Source organism: Pseudochaenichthys georgianus, chromosome 7 (assembly GCF_902827115.2).
Source record: "Pseudochaenichthys georgianus chromosome 7, fPseGeo1.2, whole genome shotgun sequence".
Lineage (NCBI taxonomy): Eukaryota > Metazoa > Chordata > Actinopteri > Perciformes > Channichthyidae > Pseudochaenichthys > Pseudochaenichthys georgianus.
In genome coordinates, this window is record NC_047509.1 from 36,168,324 (window position 1) to 36,183,646 (window position 15,323).

Here is a 15,323-nt window from a genome sequence, read left to right on the forward strand (position 1 = left end):
CCTTATAAGACAAAAATAGTGACATCAGCGCAAAAATGGTTTTAAATGCCAACACGTTTAGATTATAAGGACTGGGTAATGAATTATCTATTGTTTTTTTTTATATATATGGTGGTTCCTTCCCTGCTGCTGTCACCAGAGATGGAAAGAGACAGGAGGGGGATATCGTTATCTGCCAATGCAATGAAATTCAAGACGGTGCCTCATGATGCATGCCTCACACACTGCATATTACACACACACACACACACACACACACACACACACACACACACACACACACACACACACACACACACACACACACACACACACACACACACACACACACACACACACACACACACACACACACACACACACACACACACACACACACACACACACACACACACACACACACTGACACTGACACACACAGTTAGCCTAATGCTCAAACGTACATTGAAAAATGCACCAGCAAACCAAAAGCGGAAAATACACACACACCTTAATATAGACAAGACATTTACACTCCAACACATTCACACAGCATGGCAAGCATAGTTATTATTGGGAGCTCGCGTTGTGCACACACACCCTCACGAGCTCTGGAGACAAAAGGTAAGGACGAGATGTCGAATAATTCAGAAACATATGTCATCTGTGTGTATTATAGGTTCGTTTAAGCTGTCGGTAGCCAATGACAGAGGGGCAGGAATATGCTTTTAAACTATGAGTTAATGTGTTTGTAAAAGAGCATGTGTCTTCATAATTATGAATATCTGTCACTGATTTTATTTTAATTGCGGTGACCATGTAAGGAGCTTCAGTTCTAAATGGCTTAGCTCAGAGCTGTCATACTTAAGTGTCTCTTATTCTATGTATGTATGTTCTAAATTGTGTCAACACTTGTTTTTGGAGACTTTTACTTAAAATGAAGTTGGACCCCTTGTATTATGATTAAAACATATTAAAGATCTGACTTTTAAGAGTGGCATAAAACATCATTCTTCATTTAAAATGTTGAATATATCCCAATGCAATCCCAAATTCCTGCAGCAGCCCACTTTCTCCACACGGGGGCGGGGCTACACGTTGTTTATCCAATCAAAAAGCGCCTTGTAGTGTAACCTTGGTTATCGGGGAAGTGATATTATGGTATGCAGACATGGCAGCCTGCAGTGGAGGCATGCATATGTATCAACAGAAGATTGTTTATCTGTGTTTTGTTGTGCTGACGCGCATCTAATGGAGCTTCGGAGATATTCGGCCATTTCCGGAATCTGTCGACGATACCATATTTCATTTTTCGTTATCAGTACTTTCGTAAAGGTATTCCAGGGTTTTTGTTTGTTTGTATGGATTGGTTCATCAACACACCCATCACGTAGACAGATGCTGTTGAATGGGCTGCTTTTAGACAACATGAACGTTATACACGTACATTATAAGGTTTTATATCCAAGGACAAAAAACGTATATGTAGCATGCAAAATAAAGCCACTGTCAATGCCATGATATACAGTAGGTTCAGCTTCAGGGCTACAACTATACCAGTGGTAGAATGTAATGAAGTAGATGTACTCAAGTATTACACATTTGAGGCAATTGTCTTCAACTATTTCCATGTAAATGCTACTTTATACTTTCACTCCACTACATTTATTTGTGAGCTTTTTACACATTTAGATTATAAGCTAAAACAACATATACATCAATTAAACATTGACATATCATTGTAAAGTTTAATTAAAATTTGCTCCACATTTCCCAGCTGTGAAGTAGACATTAATGCATCATTAATTAGTATTATAATATAATATTACGCACAACGAGTACTTTTCACCTTTAGTTCTTTCATTATATTTTGACGCCAGTACCTGTGTACTTTTACTTAAGTAAGATTTTGAATAGGGGACACGTACTTGTAACAAAGTAGTTTTACAATTTAATATTGGTACTAGGTACTAGGTACTTCTTTATTGCAGCAAATGACAGTATGAAATATTTTTATGAATATAATAATATAAAACAGCCACAGATAGGTTGAGCAAAGATTTTCATTTAGCAATGAGGCATTCATGCTTTCCTTTGTGCATCTGTATGTGTGCTGACATTGTATTCTATATATAAAGAGAACCAGTGATACCACTGGATCTTTGAATGGGAATTAAAAAAGATAACCATGTTGGAAAGGCCAAATAAACTAAAAAGCAGGGTCACATTAATTGAAACATCTATATAGCATTAGAATTGAAGACTAATGCTAACTTTATAAACTTCAGCCAAGTAGCTAGAAAAACAGAATAGTATAAAAAGATAAAGGTTTAATGTATCTTAACACTTAATTGGAAGTCAAATAAATAATACAAATGAACATTTCTAGTTAATTGAAGGCTAAAGATAAACTAAAGCTTTGTATTTCTTTTGACACTCCATCTAAGATATTGAACTACTCTTTATTGATTTATATCTAGTTTTATTTTTGGATTCGACAAATAACCTTTTACTGTAGTTGTTCAGTTGATGAGATCCATACCTACAAGATTGTTGGGTACAAATAGGATAAAACCAAACCTGACATACCAGATGTCCCCACCAATAAACCACATTTTGATTCTGTATCCCCAGTTTAATCCAACACCAGCCTAGTCTTCACAGCCACCACCGCCATCATGCCCGGGGAGGACAAACCCCCACAGACCCGCCAGAGGAAGAAGAATAAAAAGTCCCGCTCCAAGGGGAAGAGCCCGAGTGCCGGTCCCGGTGTGGTAGGCTCCATAGAGGACCAGGATGACCTCCTCTTACCCCCAGTGGCCCTGCCTCTCCCTAAAAAGGAGGATAAGCCCAAAGTGTCTGCGGCCAAAGTGGAGGATGAGTCCTCCATCGCTATCTGCCTTCAGGTGCTGTTTCCCTACCTGCTGGCCGGGATGGGCATGGTGATGGCTGGCCAGGTGCTGGACAATGTTCAGGTGAGGGCAGGAAACAGTGAAGTGAGAATGTGAGCTTAACATCATAATGGTGATCGCTGGAGTTTTATTTTTTTATTTTATTTTTTCACAGACATAACTTTAATATAATTCATGGTGATGTTGTACATCAGGGATAATCGTTCATGTCCTGCTTGGACACCAAAAGGACATACAATGTGTTGATGCTATCAAATGTATATTGTACAAACATTATCAACACATTACAGACATTATCATTCAACAAAGTACAAGTGCGAGAGCTGGAGTTTTTTTATTTAATTTGAAATGTATTTCATTTTGTATCTATATATTATAATTTCGAACTATTTATATTTTTTTATTATGTCTTTGTTAAATAAGGACCATGCATAAAATGTACAGCACAATTAACAGTAAAACTAAAATATTTAAATTAATTTCAACTAAAAATGTACAGTACAGCCAATGTTATCAATTCTGGTTGCTCAATATACCTTTTTTTGCACAGTGGTAAAAGAGTAAAGGTCGGTGCATGTTTTAGGCTCATCTGGAAGCACATTTTCAAATCAAACCAAATCAGATCGAATTGTATTTATAGCTCAATATCCCAAAACGTATTTGGTCTCAGTGGGCTTTACAGATGTACAAACCTGAATGACATTGTAAAAAGATTAAATCAAATTACACAAATAAAATAAAATTACAAGTTAGAATGTAAAATGCAAATACAATGAAATATAATACAATAAAAGACCATCAAATCTAGGACCAAGGAGGATGTTCGGGCAACCTTGAAACCAGCCCTAGGCTTTATAAAAAATGTTTATGAAATGTGCGTAAATGTCTGTCTCCTTCTTTAGATTTCTCTGACTTCCAGTGCTTCGTCTTTTAACCCCTTTCCTTCTCTTGCGCTCTTTTTCTTTTCTTTACTTGGAACAGTTAAGCCATTCTGAATACAAAGTATTGTGCTCTCCACAAATATAGAAAGGTGTTCCACTGTGTTTTCTGATGAAAACTAATCTTGGTTGTCCACAGCTGACACTTTATTGACCAGACTTCTTTCTGCTGATTGATATAACTGCACATAGTCCCTTGTTCTATCTCACACAGGCTCCACCCTCTACTGGACTCTATGGGTACTACTCTCATCAATGATGCGATCGTTCACACACTGAAGTTGTATAAATGTAGCCGGCCAATCGGGGTGAGTCTACCTGAATGCGGGCGCATTATATAAGGCAGCTACACCTCCTGACTGTCATCCTTTTCTCTTCAGCGAGCTGGACAACACCTGAGAAAAAGGATTCAAAACAAGTCAAAAGTATCTTACCTCCAGGCAAGCTAATGGAGTCGCCACTGCAGGAAACCCGGGCCTGTCCCTCATGCCCGGCTTAATAGGGGGCGCCGATCCCCACCAGCTCTGGTTCGAGTGCCTGGGACCAGACCACGCTGAAGACGAGCTCGAGGTGGTGGACGTGGGAGACCAGGATATGGCCGAGGCGACGCTACCAACATTCGCCATCCCAGCCGTGCGGGTTATGGCTCTGTTTGCTGAGGAGGAAGAAGATGACTTCGCCTCATCGGTGTCTGACACTTCCGGGTCCGGAATAGGCGCTAGTCCACCGCACATGTCTGCCCGCCAGGTCGTGTCGGACTACCGCTCCCCCATCACTGCCGGTAAGCCGGTTACGGTCCGGCCCGCCCGGCGCAACCGGCTTTCGTCTCGCCCCCGTTGCCAGATATCTGGCAGTGTGTGGAGGCGTCGTGGCAACAGCCGCTGGAAGCGAGAGCGCCGGTGGCAGGAAAGGTAGGTATTCTGAGAGTGCGGGGCCGCACGGAGACCCCATAACCCGGCGTTCCCCCCCTCGATGAGAGCCTGGCAACACATCTGCTCCCACAGGCAGCAGGCTGGACGGAGAACCTCTGCCCCGCTGCCGCGTGACAGGGCGGCTGCAAATAACACGGGTGTGTTGGGCGTCTGGCTGACTGATTGCTCTTCCGCAAGATACCCCCACCTCATCGGATCAGAGCGATTATTTGGCCGATACCAAATTAATATCCTGGTCCACGGTGTGACCGCCGCTGCTTGCCGTGTGATGTCCCTGGCCACAGTGGGATCACGCCGCGTGGCACTTTCCAAAAAAAGACCATGATGATCTCCTGTGAACCCCCGTGTCTACGGAAGGGCTCCTTGAATCGATTTCCTCTGTCACGTGGATGAGGAAAAGTTGCAGCTTAGTCGTATGCTGCTGCTTGCTCATTCTCAGAGGAGAGATCACTGTCCCACACTCGCCGCCGCCACTGTGGTTGGGTTTCCAATGTTGGTGCGAGGAGGAGAGTCTAGAGCAGGGGTAGCCGACACGGTGCCCGCGGGCACTTAGTCGCCCGCGGGGCATGTTCTAAAAATGGCTCACCAAGCAAATCCAAAATGTAAAAGAAACACAAAACAAAAAAAGGAAATGTAATTAAAAGAATCTTCCGCATCAACGAAACCTCAATCATAGCGAACTCTATCTACTTACTACAACTCTATATCTATCTAACACCCCTCCTCCCCCCACCCCACAATGAATATCGACCAATCACGTTCTTGCTTGATTTGCGGGACCAGCGTTGCAGTCGGGAAGAAAAGCAATGTGGCAGCTCACCACTTCATAAGGAGTTTGACACATCAGCCCCATTGAACAGCCTAGTCGTGCCAGTCTATACAGCACATGAGGGGCAGAGTTTTACTCTGTGTGTTGCAACTTGCATATATATGTATTGCACTTGACACACACACACACATGGCCCCCCACTTTTCGAAATCCCGTTTGTGTCCCCCCACTTTACAAATATGTTTATTATTATTTTTTAACGCAAGTCGCCATCGCCACGGAGCAGCACACAGCGTCTGCGAGCGAGACAGAGAGAGAGCGAGAGCACACTTTTATCTATTTAATATAGATAAAGTAAGAAATCATTCCAATGTGTACTATAGGACAGTATAAAAAAAAACAAAAAGGGGAGTGATTAGGAAAATATGCATAAATAGAAAGAAAGAATGCTAACTCGGTAACATAAGATAAGAATACACACGTTTAAATGATTAGTTATTGGTTGTGATCATATTCTAAAGATGTTTGGATTATTGAAAAGTATACAGCTCTCTTTCATCTGAGTGTTCAGAGCTTAATCAATAAATTCATGTTGTGCTCAAAGTGCACCAGATTGATGCATTTAACATTTAAAAAAATAAATCTTCCCGGGGGAGCATACCCCCGGACCCCCCTCGAGGATGTGAAGGTCCACCCCCAAATAAAGCAGGTTAAAATAATTAAATTGCATACATGTTCTTTTATTAAACACTGAAAACGGGTCCCACAGACCCAAACAGCACACAAAGGTTAAAGGTAAGCATATAATAATGTTAAAATGTGCTAAATATAAACACTGCAAAAAAAAAGAAAAGAAAGAGGAGTAAAAGTAGCCCCCGACTTGTTTTATTTTTTGAAAGTAGCGCTCATCCTAAAAAAGGTGACCCCTGGTCTAGAGCCTCTCTCCGGTACATTGGGCTCTATTCTATCATATTACGCCTTTCCACCGCTGCCTCTTATTCCCCCACTCCTGGAGGGGGTGAGACAAGAACTGTTGTCGGTCATTCTGGTAGCCCCAGGTCGCCGCTCGGCACCGTGGTACACAGAAGTGACACAAAATGATGGTGGTCCAGCCCTGGACAGTTCTTCAGTTCTGGGTGCTCTGTCTCAGGAGGCGGGTGCAATAGGGGCGTTACCCACTCTGTGCCAACCTCTCCAGGCTTGGCTCCTGAGAAGGACAGGCTGAAAAGGGGTGGGCTGTCTGACAAGGTTGTTCAGCCTATCCAGGCAGCAAGAGCGGGATCCACCACAGCCTGTTACAGGACGAAGTGGTTGGGATTACTGCAGTTACTGGAACTGGTGCAGCCCAATTGATCTTACACCTAGCCAAGTTGGGGGTTTGCGGTCAATAGAGTGGCGAAGTCCCTCCCCTTCCGGGGGAGCTCCGTGGGACCTTATTTCGGAAAAATTATGTATTGAAGTCAATGGAGAGAGAAAGATTATCTTTCGATCCCGTTTGAATTGTGCCACGAAATTACACATGTGATGTTTGTCAATCTTAAAAAATAATTTCTATGTCAAAAAAGTCAGTTTGTCGTAAAACTGTTGAAATATAAGACTATGAAAAATAGACAACGCTGCCCGAGGCACAGACACACACCAGGTCTGTTCGTCCTGCCTCGGGCTGGAACACGCCTGAGGCACTATCGACAACCCCGGCTCATGCGGACATTGCGTCCGCTTCACTGTTAAGAGCCTCCGCCGAAGGTTAGCTCCACAAGCTAGCCTGTCGGAACAGGACCCCCCCATGTCCACGGACCCGCCGATCGGCAGTCAGGACACGGGGGCGTCCGCCACAGAGAGTGAGCCCCTCTCCGTGTTGGTCTGGGGCTCACTATCTGCTATGGCTATAGAACCGGAATCCCGCGCTCTGCGGCCAGACTCAACGTCCTGTGGCCCGAAATGGCCAAGGAGACCTCCAGGTCCGGCTACGAGGGAAAACATCTTCCCCAAGCAGCGGGGAAAAGAGACAACTCCTTCCAGTCTTCCCGGAGATGTTGGATGAGGTGTCGGTCTCGTGGAGAGACCGGCCCTTCAGCAACAAGGTCCCAATCCAGGGTGCCTCCTCCCTAGACTGTGACGGAATGGAGAAGCTCGGCCTGCTCTGCATGCCGCCCATGGAACCGCTGGTAGCGGTTCACCTTCTACCAAAGGTGGGCCCGTCACCAAGCAGGAACCCCACGCTGCCAGCAAAGTCGGACCGTTTTCAGTCAGCAAAGACTGATAAGACCTACAAAGCGGCAGCGTTGTCCGCCAGGGCCCTGAATGTGTCCTCGCTGTTAACCGCCTACCAAGCGGAGCTCTGCAAGGACCTGTCGGGTAACCCGGGGGCAGCCACTCTGGACGAGATGGCAGCGGTCACAGACATTTGTCTCCGTGTCCAACGCTGTGCCGTCCAGGCCACGGGCAAGGCAATTGGGATCATGGTGGTGCAGGAAAGAGCGAGATGGCTCAACCTCACCACTCTCCCAGACCGGGAAAAGGAGGATGTGCTGGATATGCCCATCGTTCCCGAGGGAATCTTCGACTCTGCTCTCGCCTCCATGCAAAGGAGGTGTGAGACGAAGAAGAGGGAGGACGAGGCACTCCACCTCTGCCTCCCTCGTAGGGTCCAGCCGCTGCTCTCGCAGCAGCAGTCCTCTGCCCAAGCTGCCTCGAACTCTGCTCGGTTTAAAACACCGAAGACGCAGAGATCGCAGCTCACCCCGAGTCCCCAGCCCAGGCTGGAGACAAGGGCAGGCTGGCCTAGAAATTCTCCGGTTCCGGCTGCAGCTCAGGCTCAGCCAACCCAGAATTTCGGCCAGCAGTCGAGGAAGAAGAAGCGAGCAGCGTGACAGCCCCTCCTTCTCCCCTCCGTGAATGTGTTCCCGCCACCTCGAGAGATGCCTAAACACCATCCTCAAGTCTGCACAAACACATGTCACACATTGGTTGATCATTCTGTCATAAAACATTTGCCACTGACGCATCCAGGCTTCAGGCCGAGGGCGCAGCTCCAAAAAATGATGAAAATCAATAAAGCCAATAAACAGCCCGCCAATTGTTCCCCTTCTGAGAGCAGCTACGGCATCTCTCAAAAGGCGGATTGTTGATGGGTCTGTGAAGGCACCACCGCCACGCGCATGCGCAGTGTCGGTGGGTATTGTCGCTAAGGGGCACCACTGTGTTCAGACACTATAACACAACAAATAGAGACTCAGAGAGGAGGAGATGTGACATCCTCACTGGCTCTAAGGAGCACGCAGTGGGAGATGCTCACATCATCCGCTTGGGTTTTCAAGACAGTAACACGGGGCTACAGACTCCAGTTCGCTGTCACCCCTCCTCGCTTCTCGGGCATTCTGCACTCGCAGGCCCGAGGAGAGTCAGCCCTCATTTTGGAGAAAGAGATTCTCTCGCTCCTAGAAAAGAGGGCTATTTATATTGTACCCGCCGAGCAGAGTCAGGGCGGCTTTTATTCCAAGTACTTCCTCGTTCCCAAACGGGGAGGGAACGGAATTCGGCCAATACTTGATTTAAGGGCTCTGAACAAATATCTTAAAAAATATAAGTTCAGAATGCTCACTCACACATCTCTGCTGCGGCTCGTGCGAAAAGATGACTGGTTTACATCAGTCGACCTGAAATATGCGTATTTTCACATCCCAGTATATTATCCACACAGGAAATATCTGAGGTTCGCATTTCAGGGGATCTGTTATGAATACAGAGTACTCTCATTTGGTCTGTCTCTCAGTCCAAGGGTGTTTGTACGGTGTACGGAAGCCGCGATAGCCCCGTTGAGACAACAGGGCATTCGCCTGGCGACCTACCTGGACGGCTGGCTGCTTTTCGCACAGTCGGAGCAGGAGGCTGTTACGCAGACAAATGTCCTCGTAAAGCACCTGCTCAACCTGGGTTTCGTAATAAATACAGAGAAGAGCATGTTGTGCCCCGCGCAGACTATACTCTTCCTGGGTTTACGCCTGAACTCGGTGCCCTTTTCAGCTCGCTTGTCAGCGGAAAGAGTGAAAGCTTTCAGAGCTTGTCTTGCTCTTTTCCAGCTGCGCAAACATGTTCTTTTCGGATCATGCTTGCGATTGCTGGGGCTCATGGCGTCAGCCATCCTGGTTGTACGACTGGGACGCTTACACATGAGGGAGTTTCAGCGCTGGGTGGCCGCCCTAAAACTAAACTAGTGATGGTTACTGGAGAGTGATGGTTACTGTGAGATGCGTAATGGCACTGCGCCACTGGCTGCACCCGACTTTTCTAGTACGATGTGTGCCCATGGGTGCTGTCCTTTCACGGAGAGTGGTCACCACGGACGCATGTCTCACAGGTTGGGAAGGTATTTATGAAGATCGCCCGGTGAGGGGTCTCTGGAGCAGAGACCTCCAGCGGGCGCACATAAATTACCTGGAGCTTTTAGCGGTGTTTCTCACCCTAATACGCTTTCTGCCTTTCCTCAGGGGACATCACGTCCTCGTGAGGACAGACAATATGACCACAATATCGTATATTAACCGCCAAGGGGGTTTGCGTTCTCTCCAGTTACACACACTGGCGCGCAAAATTATCCTATGGAGCGGTAGACGTCTCCTCTCTCTGAGAGCGACGCACGTACCGGGAGTGATGAACCCCGGGGCAGATCTACTGTCCAGAGGTGCACCACTTTACGCAGACTGGACTCTACATCCAAGAATTGCGAGGCAGCTGTGGTGGGTCTGTTCGCATCGAAAGACAACTCTCAGTGTCGGCTGTTCTTTTCGATGCGTGATCTAAATGCACCGTTTGGCGTGGATGCACTCGCGCACGATTGGCCCCCGGGCCTTCTGTACGCGTTTCCACCCCTGTCTCTGATACCTCCAACTCTGGCCAGAGTGAGAGAGCAACGCCACACACTTATTCTGATAGCTCCACACTGGCCAGCTATGTACTGGCTAGCGGAGATATATCAGCTGCTGTGCGGGCAGCCTTGGAAGCTCCCACTACGCAGGGACATACTGTCCCAAGCGGGGGGGGCGATCTTTCACCCACACCCAGAGCGCTTGGCTGTATGGGCCTGGCCCGTGAGCAGTACCACAATCGTAACCCCAGTATTCAGAGTAACATGACATGAGATGTCTCACCAGACGGCCCTCCTTGCTATGGTGAAGCGAGAAGAGGTGCTTATTTTGAATGACGCATGCGTTGTGGCGCAAGCTACTTATAGGGGGTGATTTCCCCTGACGCTAACGTCAAGATCACCAGCCAATCAGGATTGGCGTAATGAGATTGATGCTTCTGTTTGCTCCGCGATGAGGCACATCCCATAGTGAGACATCTCACTTCATGTACTGGGGTTACGTAAGTAACCTATAGTTCTATAAGCACAGGCAGAACCCTCTACCTAGGGGCCCTGTCTTTCCTATGCCGCTCGCTGAAGAGGGTGTATGATGACAGTCAGGAGGTGTAGCTGCCTTATATACTGTGAGCCTGCACACGCATTCAGGTAAGCTCGCCCTGATTGGCCGGCTACGTTTCTACAACTTCAGCGTGTGAACGCTCGCGTATCATTGATGAGAGTAGTACCCATAGAGTCCAGTAGAGGGCTCTGCCTGTGCTTATAGGACTAGGGTTACAATACGTAACCCCTTGATCAGAGCATGTTCTTTAGCAACAGTCTGTTCTCGTTAGCAGCGGTCTGCTAGCAAAAAAATAGAAGACTTCTGGAAAGTCCAAATGTACCAATCAGAATCGAATATTCAACTAAGCTGTGTAATATATGTAAAAAAGACATTGTTGTAGTGCAGTGCTTCTCGAAGTGTGGTCCAAGGACCACTGGTGGTCCATGAGCGCCCCCTAGTGGTCCGTGAGTATATTGGTAACATTTGAAATTAATTAATTAATTTGAGTGTTCCGCACTCTCACTTTCAATTGCATGATATAGCCCCGCACAACACCTTCATCACACATGTTGCCACTTGTTTGTACCATATTCAGGCGATTTGTAATCTGTTCTAGAAAAACGATGTGATTTTGGATATTTGTGAAGTTAGGTGGTCCGCGAGTGTTTTTTTATTGGTTAAGTGGTCCTTGGTATGAAAAAGTTTGAGAAACACTGTTGTGATGTAGCCTGTATAATGATTTTCTAAATTGATTACAACTGGTCATGTAATTCTATTACATTACATTGCATTTAGCTAATGCTTTTATCCAAAGCGACTTACAATAAGTGCATTCGACCAACAAGATACAAACTTGAAGAAAACAGAATCATATAAGTACATCAGGTTTCATAGAGCAAAAACATTTCAAGTGCTACTCAACTGGCTTTAGATAAGCCAGTCCTATATTAGTATATAAGTGCTTTGTTAGCAATTCTTTGTTAGTAATTCTATCGCTCGAAGTGGAGTCGAAAGAGATGAGTTTTCAGTCTGCGCCGGAAGATGTGCAAGCTATCTGCTGTCCTGATTTCAATGGAGAGCTCATTCCACCATTTTGGAGTCAGGATAGCAAACCCACGTGTTTTTGCTGATGGGAACTTGGGTCCCCCTCGCAATGCGTGTGCAGTGAGCCATTTGGCTGACCATTGTCTTGAAGTGGATTCTAGCAGTTACTGGAAGCCAGTGAAGTGAGCGGAGGAGCGGAGTTGTGTGGGAACATTTTGGAAGGTTGAAGACCAGACGAGCCGCTGCATTCTGGATGAGCTGCAGAGGTCGGATGGCACATGCAGGTAGACCAGCCAGGAGGGAGTTGCAGTAGTCTAGGCGTGAGATGACGAGAACCTGGACCAGAACCCTGCGTCGCTTTCTGGGTCAGTATCCTGGGACGTATCCTCCTGATGTAGATAAACACCTTATCTTGGCATCTAGTAAAGCTATTAACATTTGTATTTGTTTTATGCCACCAAATATACTTTCTTTATGTGTATGTTCTACTCTTACGTCTTTATCCTCCGCCTGATGTCCTTGGCTTCTCGTCTGCGGCCAGCTGTGCATAGTGAGATCAGACACACCGCTGTCTACTTTATCCTAAACTAACACTTCTTTCTTCCTCCACTAATGGACACTCATCTATCCTCACATGGCTTATTCCCTCACCTCTATCTATTGGTCATCAGTATTTCCTTCACTCCCTCCTCTACAGTATCTGTTACCCTCTTGTGTCTGATGGAGGACAATTAGTAATGAGTGCTTTGTCTCAAAGCACAGGGGACATAGAAGGACATGGAGAGAAGCCTATCTAAATGGAAAGGAGATAAAGACTAAAGCACTCTACAATCAGCACTTATGATTGTTACTGTAGCCTGTAGTGGGTCTGGATCTGGTCTAAATAAGCACTTCCTGTTGTCATTGATTCAACCTATATCCCACATGTTACATCCTACATCATGTGTTCGCCAACAGGCTTTTTCTGATATACTGATATTCTGTACACACTGTGAAGACCACTGAGACAAATGTAACATTTGTGATATTGGGCTATATAAATAAACATTGATTGATTGATTCAGTTTTAACCATCCATGTTCTACCATTGCTTTCCAAGATATGGCTCACTCAGCTAGGGCTTGATTACAACATTACAAAAGACGCCTCCATAACATTACTTGCAATGCACACTGGAGCCTTTAATTTCTCGTTCCTGAAATACTAAATAAATAATGCACCCATGATGTATTCTGCAAAATGTGGTTCTATAGGTTTTTTAATTATCCTTAATGTGTCCATAGTTGGTGATCATCCCAGAAGCTCACGGGAGCTACTGTAGGGTTAAAAGAGACTAAGAGTGTGTGTGGGCAAGGATTATCTTTTAATTAATTGTATTCAAGTGATAAAGTAGAACTGTGTAGGTGAGGAAAATAAACACATTTGGCAGTTGAATCCATTGTGTGTGAACAGGACAATGTGAAGTTTAAATGCTAACATCTGCTAAGGCTAGCAAGGAAAGTTATTTGTTAGCCAATAATCACAGTTAGTTACTTGCTAGATTATAAGTATGAAATTATCTATGTTCTATTGAAATGTTGTGAGAATAAATATAACATAACAATTGCATTAAAGTAGAAAACATTTCACCCATGTAGTGCTGCAGCAGCCCAACTAGCAAGAGATCTTAGCAGTCCTGAGCACTTCCTTTGTTGGCATGCTGTTTGGAATGCAACTGTAACGGTACGTCCACACGGCAGCGTGCGTTGAAGCTTGCCGGTGGGCGTTTCTGGCACGTGACCAATAACCAATCACATTAATCTCCCGCCCCGGACACACAAGCACGCGGTTTGATTGGCTAGCGCTTGTACTGGCATATGATTTTATTGGCTGACACTTCCGTCGAAGCTTGAAAAGTTGAACTTTTCTCAATTTTTGAAGCGAGCAACGGAAGCAAAGCGAGCATTCTCCCACTGAGACTTCTATAGACGTAGCCGGCCTTGGGCGGGCCTCCGTGAATGCACGCGCATCACACCGTATAAAAGGAGGCCTTGCCTCCTGACTATCATCCTTTTCTCTTCAGCAGCGGAAGTGTTTCCACGGAGCTTTAAAAAGACGAGAAAAATAGAGAGTAATGGAGTCAGTTCTTGACCACAGGACCTGCCCGAAATGTCCAAACCTGATCGCGGGGAGTGATCCACACCCCTTCTGCTTCTTGTGTATGGGGCCTGACCACGCCGTGAGCGGTATGGGCCCGGCGCCGGCATGCTCAGCCTGCCAGATGGTTCCTCGGCTCACGCGAGGCCCCGCAGGAGGAGGTGGAGGATCCGGATCTTGACGTTGTCGAGATGGGCGATTCAGGAGAGGAGGAAGAGCCGTTCCGGTTCTCCCTTCCGTGGGGCCAGACGACCCCGATTCCGGAGGAGGAGGACGCCTCGGTGTCTGGAGGTCCGACTCTCAGGTCTGCGCGTATGGATTTCCCAGCGGCGATGACCCTGGCGGCGGAGCGCGCAGGCCTACCGCTACCCCCACCGCAGAGGGGTAGGGGCCTGTAAGCCGCCTGAGACAGGGGTTTTACAGCCCGGTGCATCCAGCGCAGCCGACCTTCGTTTCGCCCCAGCTGCCTGATATATGGGGGTGTGTGGAGGCGACATGGCAGCAGCCATTTAAAACGAAGGCCCCAGTAGCCGCTATGGCAGGCATCATCAAGGTGGAGGGCCGCTCGGACACAACGTGTTCGGGTGTGCCCCCCCTTGATGAGAGCCTGGCAGCCCATCTGCTTCGGTGGGCGGCTGGTTGGGCGGAGGGTAAGCGACCCCTGCCCCCGCTGCCCCGGGACCGAGACACTCTGGAATATCTGGACAAGATGTTCAAGCTTGGTACGCAGATGGCGGCTGCAGCAAATAATCTCGGTGTGTTGGGCGTCTCCCTGATCACCCCTCAGGCAGTCGGCCCCGCCCTCCTGTCTCAAGACGGGAGCGATTATCCGGACCGCACTATAGGTCAGATGAACAATCTGATTCATGGCGTGGCCACTGCAGCAGGGCGGGTGATTTCCTTGGCCACAGTGGCGTCTCGTCACGTGTGGTTGGGACTCACTGCTCTATCTAAGAAGGACCGAGAAGATCTCCTCGGAGCCCCCGTGTCCACGGAGGGGCTATTTGGGTCGATCTCCTCGGTCACTCAGCGCTTCAGCTGCCTGGAGGAGGAGAGTATCCAGCTTAGCCGGATGCTACCGCTGGCCCCTTTTCCGGCCCCGCTACGCGCTCCTCCACGCATTTCCATGCAGGTGAGGGAGCACAGTGCGACAATGAAGCGGAGGGAGAGGCGCCGGCACGGGGTTCCCGTGGCCGCGGCGCCCT

At 47.2% G+C, this 15,323-nt stretch overlaps 1 protein-coding gene across 3 annotated transcripts in view; it reads left to right on the plus strand.

Moving 5' to 3' along the window:
* Positions 1-350: 350 nt before the first annotated feature.
* LOC117448988 (solute carrier family 41 member 1-like) overlaps positions 351-15,323 on the plus strand; it is a 73,892-nt gene continuing 58,919 nt past the window's right edge. Inside the window, exons 1-2 of one of the 3 annotated variants that reach the window (XM_034086286.2) lie at positions 351-603; positions 2,614-2,954. In XM_034086286.2, coding sequence (XP_033942177.1) covers positions 2,658-2,954 — 297 coding nt within the window. In that variant the 5' untranslated portion in view covers positions 351-603; positions 2,614-2,657. Of the gene's footprint in view, positions 604-1,157; positions 1,315-2,613; positions 2,955-12,323; positions 12,348-15,323 lie in introns of those variants that run through there. The other 2 variants (XM_034086287.1, XM_071203641.1) reach the window with 2 other exon arrangements.